Raw genomic sequence first — 15,400 nt, 5'->3', positions numbered from 1 at the left:
CAGGTGCTCAGCGGTCGGCCGGATCCGCCGCTGGCCGAACCAACGTCCATCCTCACACCTCCCCACGTTCCCTGCTACCTTCCCCTTGCTCCACTCTTGGCACTTCCCACTGTTTAACTCAATACGGTTTCCCCGTTTATTATGTTTTTTTTTCCATCAGAATGAAAGCTCCTTGGGGGCTGGGGCCTCTGTCTGTATTCCCCAGTACGTACATTTGTGCCTGTATAAAGTGGGCGTCCAATAAATGTTTGTTACAGACAGGATGGCGTGAGTGAATCAGATCTGTGGGTCCCCTGCAGAGTCCGGGACAGGTGAGAGGGAGCTGGGGGGTAGGGGCGGGAGGTGCAGACCTCACTTCCTGAAACCTCCTTAACCTTTCAGTGTTGAAAAGTCGGGGAAGCCGGGTTCAGCTGGCCGGGCGACTGGGCCAGTGGGCTGCAGAGTCACCCCAAGGAGCCTTTGGGATGGTGTGAGGGAAACTGGTTCCTGACTGCAGCCTCCTGGCCTGGGTTGGACCCATGACTTTGAGACAGAAATACACATTTTAGGGAGTCGCCCTCCAGTTGTCAGCTCCCAAGGAACCAGAGAATTTACCCTTCTTGGCTGCAAGGCACTTGAGGAAGGAGGAGAGGGGAGGAAGGAGGCGGGGGTGGGGCTGAACCTCTTCCCTCCTCCAGTCTCTGCCAGGCCCCAGGTTCCTCCGGGCTTGTGTGCCCTTGAAGGCTCAGAACCCCCCTGGGGCAGGGTGGCATGGCACTAGCGCTGGAGGGCCGTGGCCCGACAAATGTGAGTCCGACACAGCAGCTGGCCGCAGCGCACTCAGATCTTGGCCGCTGGCCCCTGAGGCGGCTGCTTCTGCAGCAGTGCCAACGTGTCCCGCTTCTGAATGGAGCGAAGCTGCTTCTTCTTTGCCCGCTTGAGCTTGGCAGGGTTTCGGATCTGGGGGTGGTGTAAGGAAAGGGCATTAGTGTGGTTGACATCTTTGCCCTGTGCCCTGGGGACAGGGAGGCCACTTCGTGGGCGTGGGGGGGCAGAGGCATCTTGAGCACAGCGCCTAGCCCAGCCACGGTTCAGATCCCCCCAGCAAAACAACACTCACCACTTGGACAACCTCTGCCCTCCGCTCATTCTCCAGGCGGCGTTTCAGGTTCTCGGCCCGGCGCTGTTTCTTCTCCTGGAACAGAGGCGATGGGGATCTGAGGCTGGGAATTGGGGCAGCCCTGGTCTCTTAGGCCTCGGAGGAGTGAGAGCTGGCTGAGTTCCCAAGGACAGCAAAGACCCTCTCGCCCCGGTGTGATTGTTGCTGGCGGTGTGGGCCAGTGAGGCGATAAGCCCTTGGCCTGGACTTCGACTGAGACAGGAGGGCGGTGGGTGGGAGGAGGTAAGACACAGGTGTCTCCCCACCTGGAAACTCAGGCACACGCATGACGGCCCCTACACCATCCCCCACCCCGCCATCAACTTCCAGGGGGGAAGGGGTGGGCTGGAGCTTTCCCTCAGTCCCACCCTCTCAGGGTCTCTAAGGTTCATCCAGGTGTGGGGCTGGGGGGTGGGGGGGAGTGGATGCTACGGGGAAGAGGCTCCTGGGCTATCTGGCCCTGGTTCAAATCCCAACTCTGCTGCTTCCAAATGAGTGACCTTGGCCAAGCTGACAAGCTCTCTGGGCCTCAAGCCCCATCTTGAATGGGAAGAGGCTTCCACAGAGCTGTCCTGAGGAATAAGTAAACACACGCCTACACCGGCCTCGGGGGATAACTTGGCCTGGCAGGCACACTTCAAACATGGATTCACTGGGGTCTGTCTTAGGCGTGGGGAGTCCAGTGGCTCTGACTATGCTGACTGCTGTCCCGGGGCGGCCAGGTTGCGGGGGGCAAGTGGGTGTCGGCTCCGAGGTCCCTGCATGGTCAGGGGCCTCTCCCGGTTTTGACGACTCAGGGGAGAAGGGGTGGCCTGGGCCCCTGGGGAGGAGAAAGGAGAAGTGAGATTTGGGCTCCTGTCTGGGGAAGGGCCAGTCTGGGGGTACTGCCGGCGGGGGGGGCGGTGACAAGAAGTCTGTCTTGCCCAAGAGGTAGTCAGGGCCGCACAGGAAGTAAGATAAGGACCCGGCACACAGCAGCAGCCACACAGGCAGCAGGGCCTTGGCCACAGCTGCACAGGGTGACTCAAAGCAGAGGACAGATGACTGAATTGACTGGCCCAGCCCCTTCCCTTGCTGGCCAGGCTCAGGGTGAGGGGTCTGACTCCTCCTGTGCCCTTCGGATCAGTAGACAAGTGACATCCCTCTGATAACTACAGTCCTGAAGGGGTGTTGTGGAGGACCCCACCTTCTCTGGGTGCTGCCTGCTGGGGCTTCCTGGAGACTGAAGGGGGGTTGGGGGGGGATACCTCTAATGGGGCATTTCCGGCCTGCGGATCAGCAGCAGGGAGGCAGCTGGAGGAAGGTGTGGGGTATCCATTTTGCTGATGTGTGGTGGCTGTCTCTTGAGGAATGACGGCACCAGTACCAGGGAAAAGGCTCTCCTACCTGACTGACGACCCTGAAGCCCGTCTCACCAGATGCTTCCAACAGCAGTGAGGGCCACTGCGGGAACTTGGTGCGGGGCTCCTTCCCACCCTTGAGTCTCTTATGGAGCCCTGGGCTAAACTGGGCGCCGCACTGGGCTTCCCCACCTCGTGGTCCTAGATGGCACTACTGCTTCTGGCCAGGCTCCCCGCTGCCCCAGGTCCATTCCAGCAGTCACCGGCTCAGCCCCCTGAGCTCCAGCCTCAGCCCGGATGGCTGGTTCCTCACCTGCCGTCGTTTCTCCTTCTCCTCCTCTAGGTGCCGGGCGAAGTCCTTGGCCAGCTTCCTCTCCTGTCGTTCCTTCATCTTCCGCTGCCAGGATGTGCGCAGGGGCTTGTCCTGCACCATTTGGGAGAACCTGGATGGGAGGCAACGGGTGCTCGCGTCGTCCGCGGGAGGCGCCCCTGCCCACTATCCTCTCAGCTCTGGGCCTTCCTCCCCAGAACCCAGGCAGAATTGCATCCTCCCCTGCCCGTTTGCCAGGCAGTCAGCCCTCCGGGTCTGCAGGGACGGGCCCTAATCATGCTGCCATTTCTAAAGCCCTAGTTACGTGTCCCTAAGATGGGTGCTCTTGTTGCTCCCATTTTAAAGAGGAGCAAACCAAGGCTCAAAGAGGTTAACTGCCCAGGTCACCTTCTACCTGAACAGCCATCAAAACTGAAACCCCTGTCTGTCACCAGAGTCCAGACCACGGAGCCTTTCTGTAAGGTTCTGCTGCTTCTGCCAAGCAAGCTCAGCTTGGGCACTAATGCTGGGGTTCTCTCCCTCTGGGGGTGGCCCGTTCCATTCCAGAACAGTGTGGGGAGGTATGTGAAAATGTACTGGGCATAAGATATTGGGGGACATCCTAATTTTCGTAAGAGCAGCGCTGCCAAGCAGAACTTCCTGTGACGGTGGAGAGGCTCACTATTCACTGTCCGGTAAGGCAGCCCCTAGTCACACCGGCAGCTGAGCAACTTGAGATGTGTTTGGTGTGATGGGAGGAATTGAATTTTAGGTTTTTAAATTTTAATCAACTTACACTGAAGTTGCCACCTGTGGCTGGCGGCTACGCTATTGGGACAACACAGCGCCAGAGCATCAGTTTTACCGGGAGGTTGAGGGCAGAGAGGCCTGGCTTTCAAGGCCGGGGACTGCCTCCTACTACTTGGGTACCTTGGGCCAGGAGCCACAGTTTCAGTGACTTCCCATGTTAAACAAAATGCGAATGGGGGCGCCTGGGTGGCTCAGTGGGTTAAGCCGCTGCCTTCAGCTCAGGTCATGATCTTAGGGTCCTGGGATCGAGTCCCGCATCGGGCTCTCTGCTCAGTGGGGAGCCTGCTTCCCTCTCTTTCTCTCTGCCTGCCTCTCCGTCTACTTGTGATTTCTGTCAAATAAATAAATAAAATCTTTAAAAAAAAAAAAAAGAAATGAGAATGGTTCCTGTTCCAAAGGGTGGTGGGAGGATGAGACAAGGTTGGAAAAGCATTTAGCACAAGGCTCTGCACAGGGGAGGAGCTTATAAACCCGGGCCTTCAGAGGAGGGAGATGGCACACCCGAGGAGCACTGTGCAGGTGGCATCTGGCCTGAGCTCAGAAGAGGGGGCTGCAGCCCGGCTTTCCCAGCCCACGGCAGGTGCTGTGTCCACTATCTCTGGGCTCTGCTCACCACCTGCCGAAACTGCTTCCTCGAAGACCCCGAACATCAATTCAATGGCCCTTTGGCCCTTATCCACAAGACCACTGGAGGCTTCCACATGTGTTTTAGTTCTACCACAGCCACCACTTTACTGGTCTCTCTGCTTTCACCCCGACGTCCTACTGTCTAATAACCCCGATTTCTCTGCATAGCCTTGAGTTCCCCTTATGTAAAATGAGCATAATCCTAGCATCAGCTGCTTCATAGAGATGCGTGCAGATTCAAGGCCATGAGGCCTGCTGGTCCCTCTGTCTGCAAGGCCTTTCCCTGTCCCATCCTTACCAAGATGCTCAGCAGTGTTCTACGCGCTCAGTGCTCCATAATACTTTCTAACACAAGGGCAAATAACTGTGATGGATCCCAGCTGGTGAAGACCTCATAGCTTTTTATCAAGTTACGGCTGGTTTACCTGCTTCTGCTTCCCTCACTAGAAAGCAGGCAGGCAGAGGGAATGCTTGTTGAATGAATACATAACTGAGGTACTCTAGGAGAGGTACACAGGTACTCTAAGGAGGAAAGCATCACAGAAATAACCTCTGAGGGCTGGTCTCACCCACTCTGGGATCCCAGAACATTTTACCACAACCTGATTATAATGACCTGTTTGTGTGAGACCCTCCCACCCCCAAATGTGAGCTCTCTCCATCCCTGGTCCCATCACCAGGTTGCACTGGTGCCCCAATACCACAGAGAACCACACTCCTGCCCAACTGTCCCCAGCTTCACCTTTTCTTGGAGCGGTCCTTCCACACCCGCCCCGATTTGGGCTTTCCCATAGGGATTACAGGAACCTCCTCCCCCTCCTTCAACTTCTTGGACGCTGGGGTCTGGGCTGAAGAACTTGTCCGCTTCTGCGTCCCGAGGCTGCTTCGCACCGTCTTCCCGGCCGGAGGTGGCTTGCTCGGCTCGCGCTGACCCCGCGGGGAGGCGGGTGACTGGGCTGTAGGCTCCTGGAGTGGCCGTGAGGGCTCCGGACCCGGCGCTGGCTCAGCCAGGTAAGGCTCAGGGGATCCTGGGTGCAGCTGATGTCGGGGAGACCCCGGGGCCAGCTCCTTCTTACTCAGTGACAACTCCGAGTCCGGTTTTTCCTGGGTCTGGGAGAACTCTGTGGACTCCCCACTTGGCTTTGGCTGAAGTCCGGGGGGTTCTGGACCCGACTCCGGAAGTGTTTGGAGCGACTCCAGGCCTGGGTTCTGCTGACGCTGGAGGGACGGTGGGCCCGGCTCCGGCTCCCTTCCGGGGGCCCCCAAACCTGCACCCTGCGGTAGAATAGGTGACCCCGGGCTTGTCTCCGGCTGACGTCGGGGGGACTCCAGGCCGGGTTGCTGAGCACACGGAGACTCGGGCTCCCCTGTCTCTTCCGGGTCCAACTTGAACTCCACAAGGGCCCGTCTCGCCCGCAAAACTGAGCTGGGGGTCTCGGGGGATTCAGGGTTTAGGCCTTCCAGCCTCCGGCTGCGCCTGAGCGGCGTATCCATGGCGGGTCCTGAAAGTTTCCAATCTCAGCGCGCGTGCAGCCTCCACCTTGTCGGGGACGACCGGCGCGGTCCTATGACGTCAGGAGCCGCCCTGCGTGAGGGAGGAGAGGCCGTTGCCGGGGAGACCATGTTGGTGATGGGCAGAGAGGCGGGGCCCGAGTCGGCTGGGCTTACAAAGCGCGTGCGCAAAGCGCTACGGCGCATTTACTCGCTGGGGAGACCTAGCTTAAGGTCTGCGTTTTTCTTTCGTGCAAACTCATTCTCCGTGGTGAAAAGAGTGCGCAAATAGAGAAAGGAAGGGGGTGGAGGACCCACTTCAGGGAGAGAAAAAGATTGGAAAAAGGTCCATGGAAACTGTCTTTGGGCCTCGGTTTTCTCATTGGTGATACGGTTAATTCTGCACAAGCTTAGTGTGTCCAACGTGATTCTCTCAGAGTCCTTTTAACTGCCAGAGTTCATGCTACCTGGCGGATCCTGGAAGCGGGAAATCTCTTAAGGCTTGAGTTATATGATAAATGTAACCCCTTCCTTCCCTTCTCCCATCCTGCGCTTAAATATCAAATCTACAGCTCTCTCTTTTCAACATTTACAGCATTCATGCCTGAAGCTGAAGTGCTTACCCTTTGGTAAGATGCACTATCTTTGTGTCCTGGACCATTCAGCCCCAGTTCTGGAAAGAGCGATCCAATCATCACTGACCTTCGTTTCAACCAAGACAGAGCTCCCTGCCCCAGCGTGTGAGCCAGCCAGCCTTTTCCCCTCTGCGTGAGACCCAGAAGGAAGTTTTGATTCACTCACAGCATGTATCTGAGGAAGGAAAGAACGTCTTGGAAGCTGCCCAACCGTATCCCAGTGCTTTTCAGTGATTCCTTAGAACTGAGGGGGGATGGCCCTCAGGGATCCCAGGACCCCTGTCCAGCTGTCCCAGGGACTTCTTTTACAAACCGCTGTTTCTCCCAACTGAGGGGTTATGAGAGGGCCTGGGAAGCTGTCCAGGGGTGTTCAGGGGACAGAGAAAGAAGGCGGCCCAGACAACCAGGCCCTTAGCCTGTCTTCAGGGGGGACACCTGCCTCTACCTGCTGCGTCACTCCACTACTGACACTGAGCAGGAGTGAGGTCAGATTGCCCCCCTGCCCCCCATGTCTGGAGTGCTGATCAAGGAGGAGGTGAGGAGGAGGAAGACCCAGGCAAAGCTTCCTGGAGAATGGAAAAGTGGGCTGAGAATCCCTTAATACCTCTCGCCCCTGGGCTGGTGCCACAGCACAGAAAGGGCACCCTGATGAGTTCAGCCTGTTGAAATCTCCTGCCTAAGGGTAAGGTGATGGCACCTCTTCTCCACTGTCCCTTCATGTCATCGGAAATAGTTGTACCCCTGTGTAGTAATCACGGGTCAGCCTCCACCTTTCTGGCTCTTCTCTGAAGCTTCGTCTGTAGGCTCAGTGCCCTCCTCCTGTTCCTGGGCTATGGAGAGCCCGGCAGCTCAGCTTCCCACTGCAGAAGCAGCTAGGACCCCTCCTTGCTCAACTCTCCTAGCCCCCAGCTCTTGGCTGCTTGAATTCTCTGCTGCAGCCTGGAGGCCTGAACGGCCTCCACTCCAAACCAAGCCTAGTGTCCATTACCAGGAGGGCTGGAAGAGACTCTATACCACTGCTTGGTGGCTGCTCTGCTCCAGGCCACTCTCGGCTCCCTGCTTCCTGAGCTCCTGTCCCCCGCTGGAGGGGTTGCTCACAAAGGCCGGGTGGATTGCATCCCAGCTTAAAATTCTTCAGAAGTGGGTCTCAGATCCCTGCCAGGGTGGTGTGAGGAAGGGAGGTGTTTTATAGACATTTTTTGAATCAGTGTGGAGACATCGAGCAAATTGTGACCCTGAACCCTCCACTCCCTCCTGAGCTTGATGTGTCAGTATCATAATCAGTGGTGTTCAGGGACCCAGGCGAGACACCTGCATTTTTCAGAAAAGCCCAATGTGACAGTCACTGCTGGGACTCCTTTGTTTTCTACTGCAAAGGTCCCAGCTTCCTTGCCTTTGGCATGGGGAAGGGCTGCTGAAGGGTTCTCTACCCTCCACAGAGCCACCCCAGCAGGACCAGGCCCCAGTCATCTGCAAAGGCAACCTGGTCGTTCATGCACCCTTTTTTGGCTTCTTCCCGGTTCCTGCCTCACTTTCCCACTTCCTTACAGGTGGGTGCTGGGGTCATTTTCCAAACAGACTATTTGCATGTAAGTCCTGTCTCTCAGTTGGCTGTGGAGGAACCCAGCCTAAAGCCCTGGGGTAAGCAATATTGGGCCAGGCATTCTTTCAAGGTCTCTCTCTCCAAACCCATTCAATCCTCATAAAAACTCTGTGAGGTAGGTGCTGTTGATATTACTCCCATTTCACAGATAAAGATACTGAGGCACAGAGAGGCTGGGATGCTTGCAAAGGTCGCACAGCAAATAAATGGGGGAGGTGCGATCCACACCAGCTGTCTGACCTCAGACCCACAACTCTTAAGAGGAAGTCTCCCTCTTATCTGGCTGAGGAAATCGAGGCACAGAAAAGCTAAGGAGCTCACCTAAAGTCACACAGCTACACATTGAGGTGCTAGGATTACTAAATTGGGATGCTTAGCCACCTTGCTCCCCTGTTCCTCACACTGATCCTGGTCTGTGCACTCCCTGGGAGGAGCTGGGTGCCACGTTGCCCCACAGGCCACATAGGGTTTGGCGTACCACATACAGCGGGCAGAGCCTGCCGAATCAGCACCACACGGCTTACGTGAGATCTGCTGACTGAGGAAAACCACGCGCCCATGAAGATAGGCATCAGGTGTTCTTCTCCGGGCATTGGCCCTCCATCCTGCCAAGGGTGCTGCAGTGAGGGGGGTGACAGTCTCCGGATGTTGGGGGCCTGTATCTGTACGGTCTTCTGCTCGGCGTGGAGACTGGGTCCTGGGGTCGCCGGTGGCACTAACCGGCAGTCGCTAAGTGCCAGGCCCTCTCCTGGGGTTTCGGGGGGCAGAGGGCTATCACGGGCAGCTGCTCCTGGCTTGTTGCTGCTTGCTGAATGAGGGAGCAGGGGAAGGGATGCCACCTCACAGGGCGTGGGCTAGAGAATGATCACCTGTGCCGCGTGAGAGGCGAGCATCCCCATTTTCCTGACCGGGGAATCCGAGGCTGGGAGAGGTTGTGATCTGGCGCAGGGTGACTCAGGGTGTGAGGCCAGGACTGGAATTTGGGGTTTTCTGCCGTCACACCCACACTCTTGCTCTCCAGTCACCGAGCTGGGATTGGAAGCAGGGGGAGCTGAGGGTGTGGAAGGACACTGCGGCGGGGGGTGGGGGGGGCGGGGAGCTGGCAACGGATGTTGGGGGGTGTGGCTGGAGTGAGGACAGGGTCCTGATGAGTTAGAGATGTCCTCTGGCTGGGCTGCCCTTCACTGGACCCCACGCATCCAGGTGGCCCTCTCTTCCTCTCAGAGATCTCTTATGTGTTTGAAGACCGTTTTCCTGTAGCTTCCCCAGAATTGTGTTTTATCCAAGCGGAACACCTTCTGCTCCTCCCCTTGTCCTTCTCATGACAACGCAGTAAGCCTTCGGGAAAGACAGCAGCCGTTCTCTACAATCCTTCCAGAACGTGCTGTCCAGCACTCCCTCAGGCACCCAGGGCTGACTCCCCACAGAGAGCTGAGGACCTTTGTCACCTGCCTACCCCACGATTCCTATCAGCGTGGCCAGGTCCCTGTCCTCTTTCCCAAGGGCCAGCCATCAGTTGAGACCCTCAGTCCGGATCCAGCTGCCATCCCCTAGATCCTGGAGACGGGCTGTTGGTTTTTCCTGGACGGGTGCAAGCTTTGTCACTTGGCCTGCTTGCATTTGACTTTGACCAGCCAGCTGTCCTTCTTCAGTACCTGCTCCCCTCCCTCTGCATGTGTGAACCACTGCTTCTAGGAACCTGTGCTCAGATCCTGCCGAGAACGTGCGAGAGGACAAGTGTTATCACGTCCGTTCTTATCATGAGTGCTTATCTCGGGGCTTCATCTCGTCTGTGGGTTCCATAGCTCGCACTGACTTTCAGGTCCTCAGGAGGAGGGGGGAGAGACCCTAGCAGAGGGCTGTAGGGGTGACGGAGTGGCCCCTGGGGCCTTTGGGGTGAGGCCTCCCTCTGCCAGCCTCTGAAGCATGTTCTCCTGCCCAAGGCAGGTCAAGGAAGGGCTGTGGGGGTGGTTGGGCAATGTACCCCTGTGGCAGGTGGGGGCGTCCCCGTGGAAGGGTAGCAGGTCATACCCCACGGTGTCCAACAGCCATGTTTCTCAAACTTTGGGGGGCATCTCCATCCTATGGAGGGCGCGTTGCAAGACAGTCTTGGGCCCTGACCACAGACATTATGACTTGATACATCTGGGGTCGGCCTGAGAGTCTGCGTTTCCCTAAGTTCCCAGGGGCTGCTGCTAGTCCTTGGGCCTCGTTTTGAGAGCAGCAATGTGCAAGGGGAAATCAGTGGTTCAGGAAGAGCTTTCCTGCTTCACTTTCCCAGAAAGGGCAGGGCCAAGCTCACCATCACCCGACCATTTATTTACCCACCACATATTTATGGAATGTTTACTCTGTGGCTGGAGCTCAGAGTACAGCAGGGAATGGGGCAGTTGTGGTCCCTGCCAGAGGGTGCGTATGTACGTCGTCTTGGGCATGGATATTAAAGACTTAAATCTCAAAACGTTCCTTCAGGGAAAGCTGAGCAGAAATCATTTTCCCTGTTTCCCAGGTGAGGAAATAGCACTGGAGAGAGGTCACATGACTTGCAGAATGGCAGTGGCAGAACCTGAACTCAGGACATTACTCAAAAGGGGGCTGCTGTCCCCTGGCTGGGAGCCATCTCTACCTTATGGGGCTGGGCTTAGGGGGCCAAGCTACAGGCCCTGGTGTCAGTAGGTGACAGCGGGAGGCTTCATCCTTATGTATGGAAGGAGAGCTTGATAGATATTCATACACTCCCATGCCCACACCCACGACTCTCAGTTCCCAAGACCTGCATAACTGTGGAGTTTCACAGTGAGTCACTTCCCCTCCCTGCCTCTCTGTTTGTTAATTCCTCTCCTCTCATTTCCCCTAAAGTTTGTTTTTCCTAGGCTCTGGCCCTTCCTCAGTGCGATATCTGCTCCAGTGAAGGATGCCTCTCCCAACCAAGATGGCGGCCTCATCTCCAAGGCAACCCCCCAAGACTTTGCCTTGGTGACCAAGTTGCAAATTATGAGGCCGCTTTCCTGAAGCATGGACCAGCAAGGTCCCTGTTTGAGAATGGGCTCTGCAGACCCCATGGATGGGAACTCTTGGCTTGTCCTACCTCCGAAGACTCTAGCCAGGCACCACAGGGACTGAGCTGGCTTGATGAATGCCAGCTTGGTGAGAGAAGTTTTCCTCTGAGTCAATAGTCTTGCTTCTCTGTTCTTCTCACTCACCTTCCAGAAGAACCTCAAGCTCTCCATGGGCAAGATGGGGCAGCTGGTCCTCACTCCCCCGGATCAGCCAGGCTGATTTTTCTGGGTCTCACATCCCAAGGCTTGCTCTACCCAAGGACCACTGTGGAAACAAACGGAACTGTTCCCCCCAAAAGACCCTTCATCTGTTTACAGATCTTAAAAGCATAGCATTTATGGTCAATTTTAAGGACCTAAAAATTGTGGCGACATTGGTGAGAAGAAGATATCTTATTGTAGTGGATACGCAAAACCATAGCAATTTCCCTGGAAGTTCAGAGAGATGGTAGCGCTTCTGTCCTAAGTGGCTACCAAGCACCAGGGACAAGCATGTGCTGGGATTATCTCATTTAATCCTCACGGCAACTCCCTGTGGAAGTTGCTCCTCCCTCCCTGGTTTTCAGAGAAGGAAACTGTCCAGAAACGGGCAGTTGGCAAAAGGCAGAGAGAGGATTTGAAGGCAGGACTCTGCCCCCACACCTCCCTGCCTCTGTTTTTGCCACTTGACTTACATCAAGAATAAGCCCCAAAACAGAAATTTCAGGTCATTAAGGAAGCATGTGCCTTCCAGACAGAGCAGAAGCTGATCCATAGTTACTCTGCTGCTCTTTTACTTTCCGTTCAGAATAAAATCTTACACAACACTCAGATAGTATCACTCTGTGCGCGAGTGGTCTCAGCCCTCTACCTGCAAGATGATTCTGGGCAGATCTAGATACGTGGCTTTTTGTTGTTGTTGTTTTGAGATTAGACACAGAAAGGGGTAGAAGGTTACATTTTCTTTTCTTTTTTTTCTTTTTTAAAGATTTATTTATTTATTTATTTGACACACAGAGAGAGAGATCACAAGTAGGCAGAGAGGCAGGCAGAGAAGGGGGAAGCAGGCTCCCTACTGAGCAGAGAGCCCGATGTGGGACTCGATCCCAGGACCCTGAGATCATGACCTGAGCCGAAGGCAGAGGCTTAACCACTGAGCCACCCAGGCGCCCAGAAGGTTACATTTTCTAAAGTTGCCTGCAACAGGGTCTGCTATCCACGTAGTTTTCTTCCAGTGCGACCTTGACACCCCTTCCCTTGAGGGGGCGGGTCTACATCTCTTCTGCATCCAAACCTGGAAAGACCTCTGTGATTGTCTTGGCCAAAAGAGAGTGGCAGAACTGTTGCTGAGAGACCGGATGATAAGACGGTCATGCGCTTCCTCTTGGCTTTCATGGCACACTCCCTCTTGGACCTCAACTGCCGTCTTGCTAGGAAGCCTATGTGGCCATGTGCAGAAACCACATGAAGAGCCCAGGGAAGGTGTTCCAGCTGACAGCTCAGCTCAGGTCCCAGTGGACAACCACGTCATCTTCCAAGATGCCTCCAGGCATTCCGAGATGCCTCCAGATGCTTCTAGCCCCCACCTGTCAGGTCACTCTCAACTTTGCCTCTTCCCAGCAGGGGTCCCCAAAACCATGGAGCAGAGACAACTCTGCCTGCTTTGCTCTGTCCAAGTTCTGCACCGCAGGACCTGTGAGCATCATAAGGTAGATGTTTTGCATCACTGGGGGTTGGGGTTGTGTGTTACACAGCAGTGATAACTGGAACAGAAGGTGTTGGCTTACATTCAGGTGTCTGTCTCAAGGGGAAAGTCTCGTGCATCTTCTCTTGGAGCAGATGTGATTGGCGGGGATGGCAGCCCGTTAGCCCCATGACTTCACTGGAGAAAGATTGGATGGACAAGCCCTTCCTTGTTCTTTAGTTACAATAAATTAATATATTTCACTTGCTTCCTTGTTTATGATTTCCCATTGGCTAGAATGTTCATGCCCTCCGGAGGGAATCTGTTGTGTTCGTTACTGTATTCCCAGAGTTCAGACTAATAGGGGGTACTTCGTAGTTGCCTAATAAATAATTATTGAATGAATGAGTTATCGAAAATAAACATCAAGTAGGCACAGTTTTTGATAACGATTCCTCAGGAGAATTTTGTTAACTTTCCACAGGCTAGTTGTTATGATAATGTAACATTATTTTCTGGACAATGTCTAGCTCACACTGCGACGGGAATTTCTTGAGGATCATAGTAGAGACTAGGATAGAGAAGAGAGGAGAATAGAGAATGGTTAACAGCATCAAGAATTAATAGTTAAGAATAGGTAAGAGTCCCAACATTTTCTCGAAATTAAAAAAATTGTTAAATGTATATGAGTGGTAGGGGGCCTTGGTGTATACTAAGGAGTTCATTCAAGATGTTTCTAGACATTCTCTAAGGGGATATAGATTCGGTCAACAAATAACAGTTGATTCAAGCAAACCCTGTTGCCTGGCATGTTCTGGGTGTCATGGGTCCACAAAAAAGTGTAAGATGGGGACACTGTCCTCTAGACAGCATTGAGTGCCATACTGGGTCCAGTTGAAGCCTCTGAGGTAGCCAACTCAGGGAGGCAAGTGAGGCTCCGGCATAAAACCGATTGGGTTTCAGCAGCTGAGTTTCCTGAGGATGAGAGAATATCAAGGAGGACTACTTGGAGGAGGCAGGTCCAGGCAGGCAGCTTTCCCAGGCGCTCAGAGGAACACTGAAACCCCATAGGGATTTATCAGAAATCTGCCTGTTAACTTGGGTTTCCACCTGCAGATTCTCACAGAGCTGGTGGAAAGGAAATTAATGTCTCTCTTGTTAAAATACTCTTAAACAGTTGAGTACGTACTTACGTAGGTAATATCCTTAAATAGAAAGAAAACCTTCTCCTCCCTAGCACCGGCACATGTCCTGGGGGAGGTGCTGGCAGGTAATTTTATGATGTGCATTGCAAGTTGCTGTGTCCTTTGGCCCGTCTGGCCATGTGACTAGCCAACTGGCCGTCCCTGCGGTGGGCATTGCTGGTCAGCCAAAGTTCCGAAACGAACTAACGTAAAGCAAAGGGCTGTGTACCAAGAGCATAGCTGCAAGCCTTTAAATGTTTCCTACACAGTCGTTTGGTTGCAAAAGAACCTACAGAGAGAAGAAAATATGAGAGTAAACCATGACCACCTGAACACAGGGCATAACTCTCTTTCGAGAGAGACTTGTTTGCTCCCCCACCAAGTCACTCTGCTGTTGGCGACTGAGTGAGGCTCGTTGGTTCTGTATTACATGCCCGAGAGGAGAATGGGGAGAGGAAAGACCATTCTGAAGAAACTAGACTTCTGTTTGCCTCATGAAATACGACTCCATTTTTATTTATGGGAAAACTATTTCTTCCCATCCCAGGTTAACATTAAACAAATACTGGAAGATTATTAATTTGAAGCATGCCAAGGATTTCTGGTCCACACCGCAGAAAGGACAGTCTCTGCCAGGTCACATTGTCCTGTTGGTAAGCCTAATAAAACATGGGGGATAATTTTAGAACCTCCCAGAGGCCATGGTTAGTGCTGTGGTCAAGGTGAGCACACCTGGAGAAGTGGGTCCCAGGGTGTGTCCTGGGAGAGTCCAGGAAGGCACCAGGTGTCTCTGTCCTGTGGTTTGTTCCTTCTTTGGCTGGCTGTTCCTTCTTTGACCAATTCTGTTCCTTTCTGCAAATAAGTATCTTTTGGAGTGCAGCCTTGAGCAGTGCTGATCCACTGGGACCAACAACCTCCATGGCCACCCAAGCTCAGTGCTTGAGGCACACCACCTCCTGGTGGCCTCTTGTCCTATGTCCTTGGGGCTTTCTGAACATCAAGAGCAAGTTCCCCATGAGCTACTGTGAGCTGATAACTTATCATCCAAATGAGAGCCTTTGTCTCAGTAGGACACCTGGAAGACAGGTGTAAGCTAGACATGTCCCAAGGACACGTGGTCCCTCTACCTTGTCAACTCCCAGGTACTGGGGCGTGCACTGTGTGACCTGCTGTCACATGACAGAGGTGGGAACCAGGAAGCGATGCTCTTCTGAATGTCTATCAACAGACCAACGGTACTTTCTCTGCCAGGGGGAGGCACCTGGTTCACGCCTGTTCACCACCAGGTTTGGATCATTTGGGATCAGAGATACTGAACATTAATGTAGCTGGCCGTGGGGTCCAACGGTTTCAGCTCTGTGCTCCCAGGCTGTGTGACTCTCCAAGACCTGGTTTCCTCTAGTGTGAAATGGGGTCCAGATTGGCTCCTGTGTCACCGTGTGTTGGGAGGAAGGACTGAGCTGTGTGGGTGGGGACAGGGGATGGAGACCGTCACCCCATCCCTGCTGGGGCAGGATGCTGTGAACCTTATGGATGACAT

The 15,400-nt window shown here is 54.3% G+C and overlaps 1 protein-coding gene across 1 annotated transcript; it reads right to left on the bottom strand.

The window, feature by feature from the left end:
* Window positions 1–112: 112 nt before the first annotated feature.
* CCDC86 (coiled-coil domain containing 86) lies at window positions 113–5,780 on the bottom strand. Its single transcript, XM_044259395.1, has 4 exons — window positions 4,968–5,780; window positions 2,792–2,921; window positions 1,100–1,174; window positions 113–939 (listed from the first exon to the last, which is right to left on the bottom strand). The coding sequence occupies exons 1-4, from the start codon at window positions 5,717–5,719 to the stop codon at window positions 820–822; spliced, it is 1,077 nt and encodes a 358-aa protein (XP_044115330.1). The 5' UTR covers window positions 5,720–5,780; the 3' UTR covers window positions 113–819.
* Window positions 5,781–15,400: the final 9,620 nt, after the last annotated feature.

This window comes from Neovison vison, chromosome 7, assembly GCF_020171115.1.
Source record: "Neovison vison isolate M4711 chromosome 7, ASM_NN_V1, whole genome shotgun sequence".
Lineage (NCBI taxonomy): Eukaryota > Metazoa > Chordata > Mammalia > Carnivora > Mustelidae > Neogale > Neogale vison.
Note: the sequence above shows the minus strand (reverse complement) of the source record. Positions and strands in the feature narration are given on the sequence as shown.

Coding starts and splice junctions, on each gene's coding strand:
- CCDC86 (XM_044259395.1), bottom strand. CDS start 5,719: ATGGATACGCCGCTCAGGCGCAGCCGGAGGCTGGAAGGCCTAAACCCT. Junction 2,922..4,967: donor AAGGACCGCTCCAAGAAAAG/GTGAAGCTGGGG, acceptor CCTCCCATCCAG/GTTCTCCCAAATGGTGCAGG. Junction 940..1,099: donor GGGCAGAGGTTGTCCAAGTG/GTGAGTGTTGTT, acceptor CACCACCCCCAG/ATCCGAAACCCTGCCAAGCT.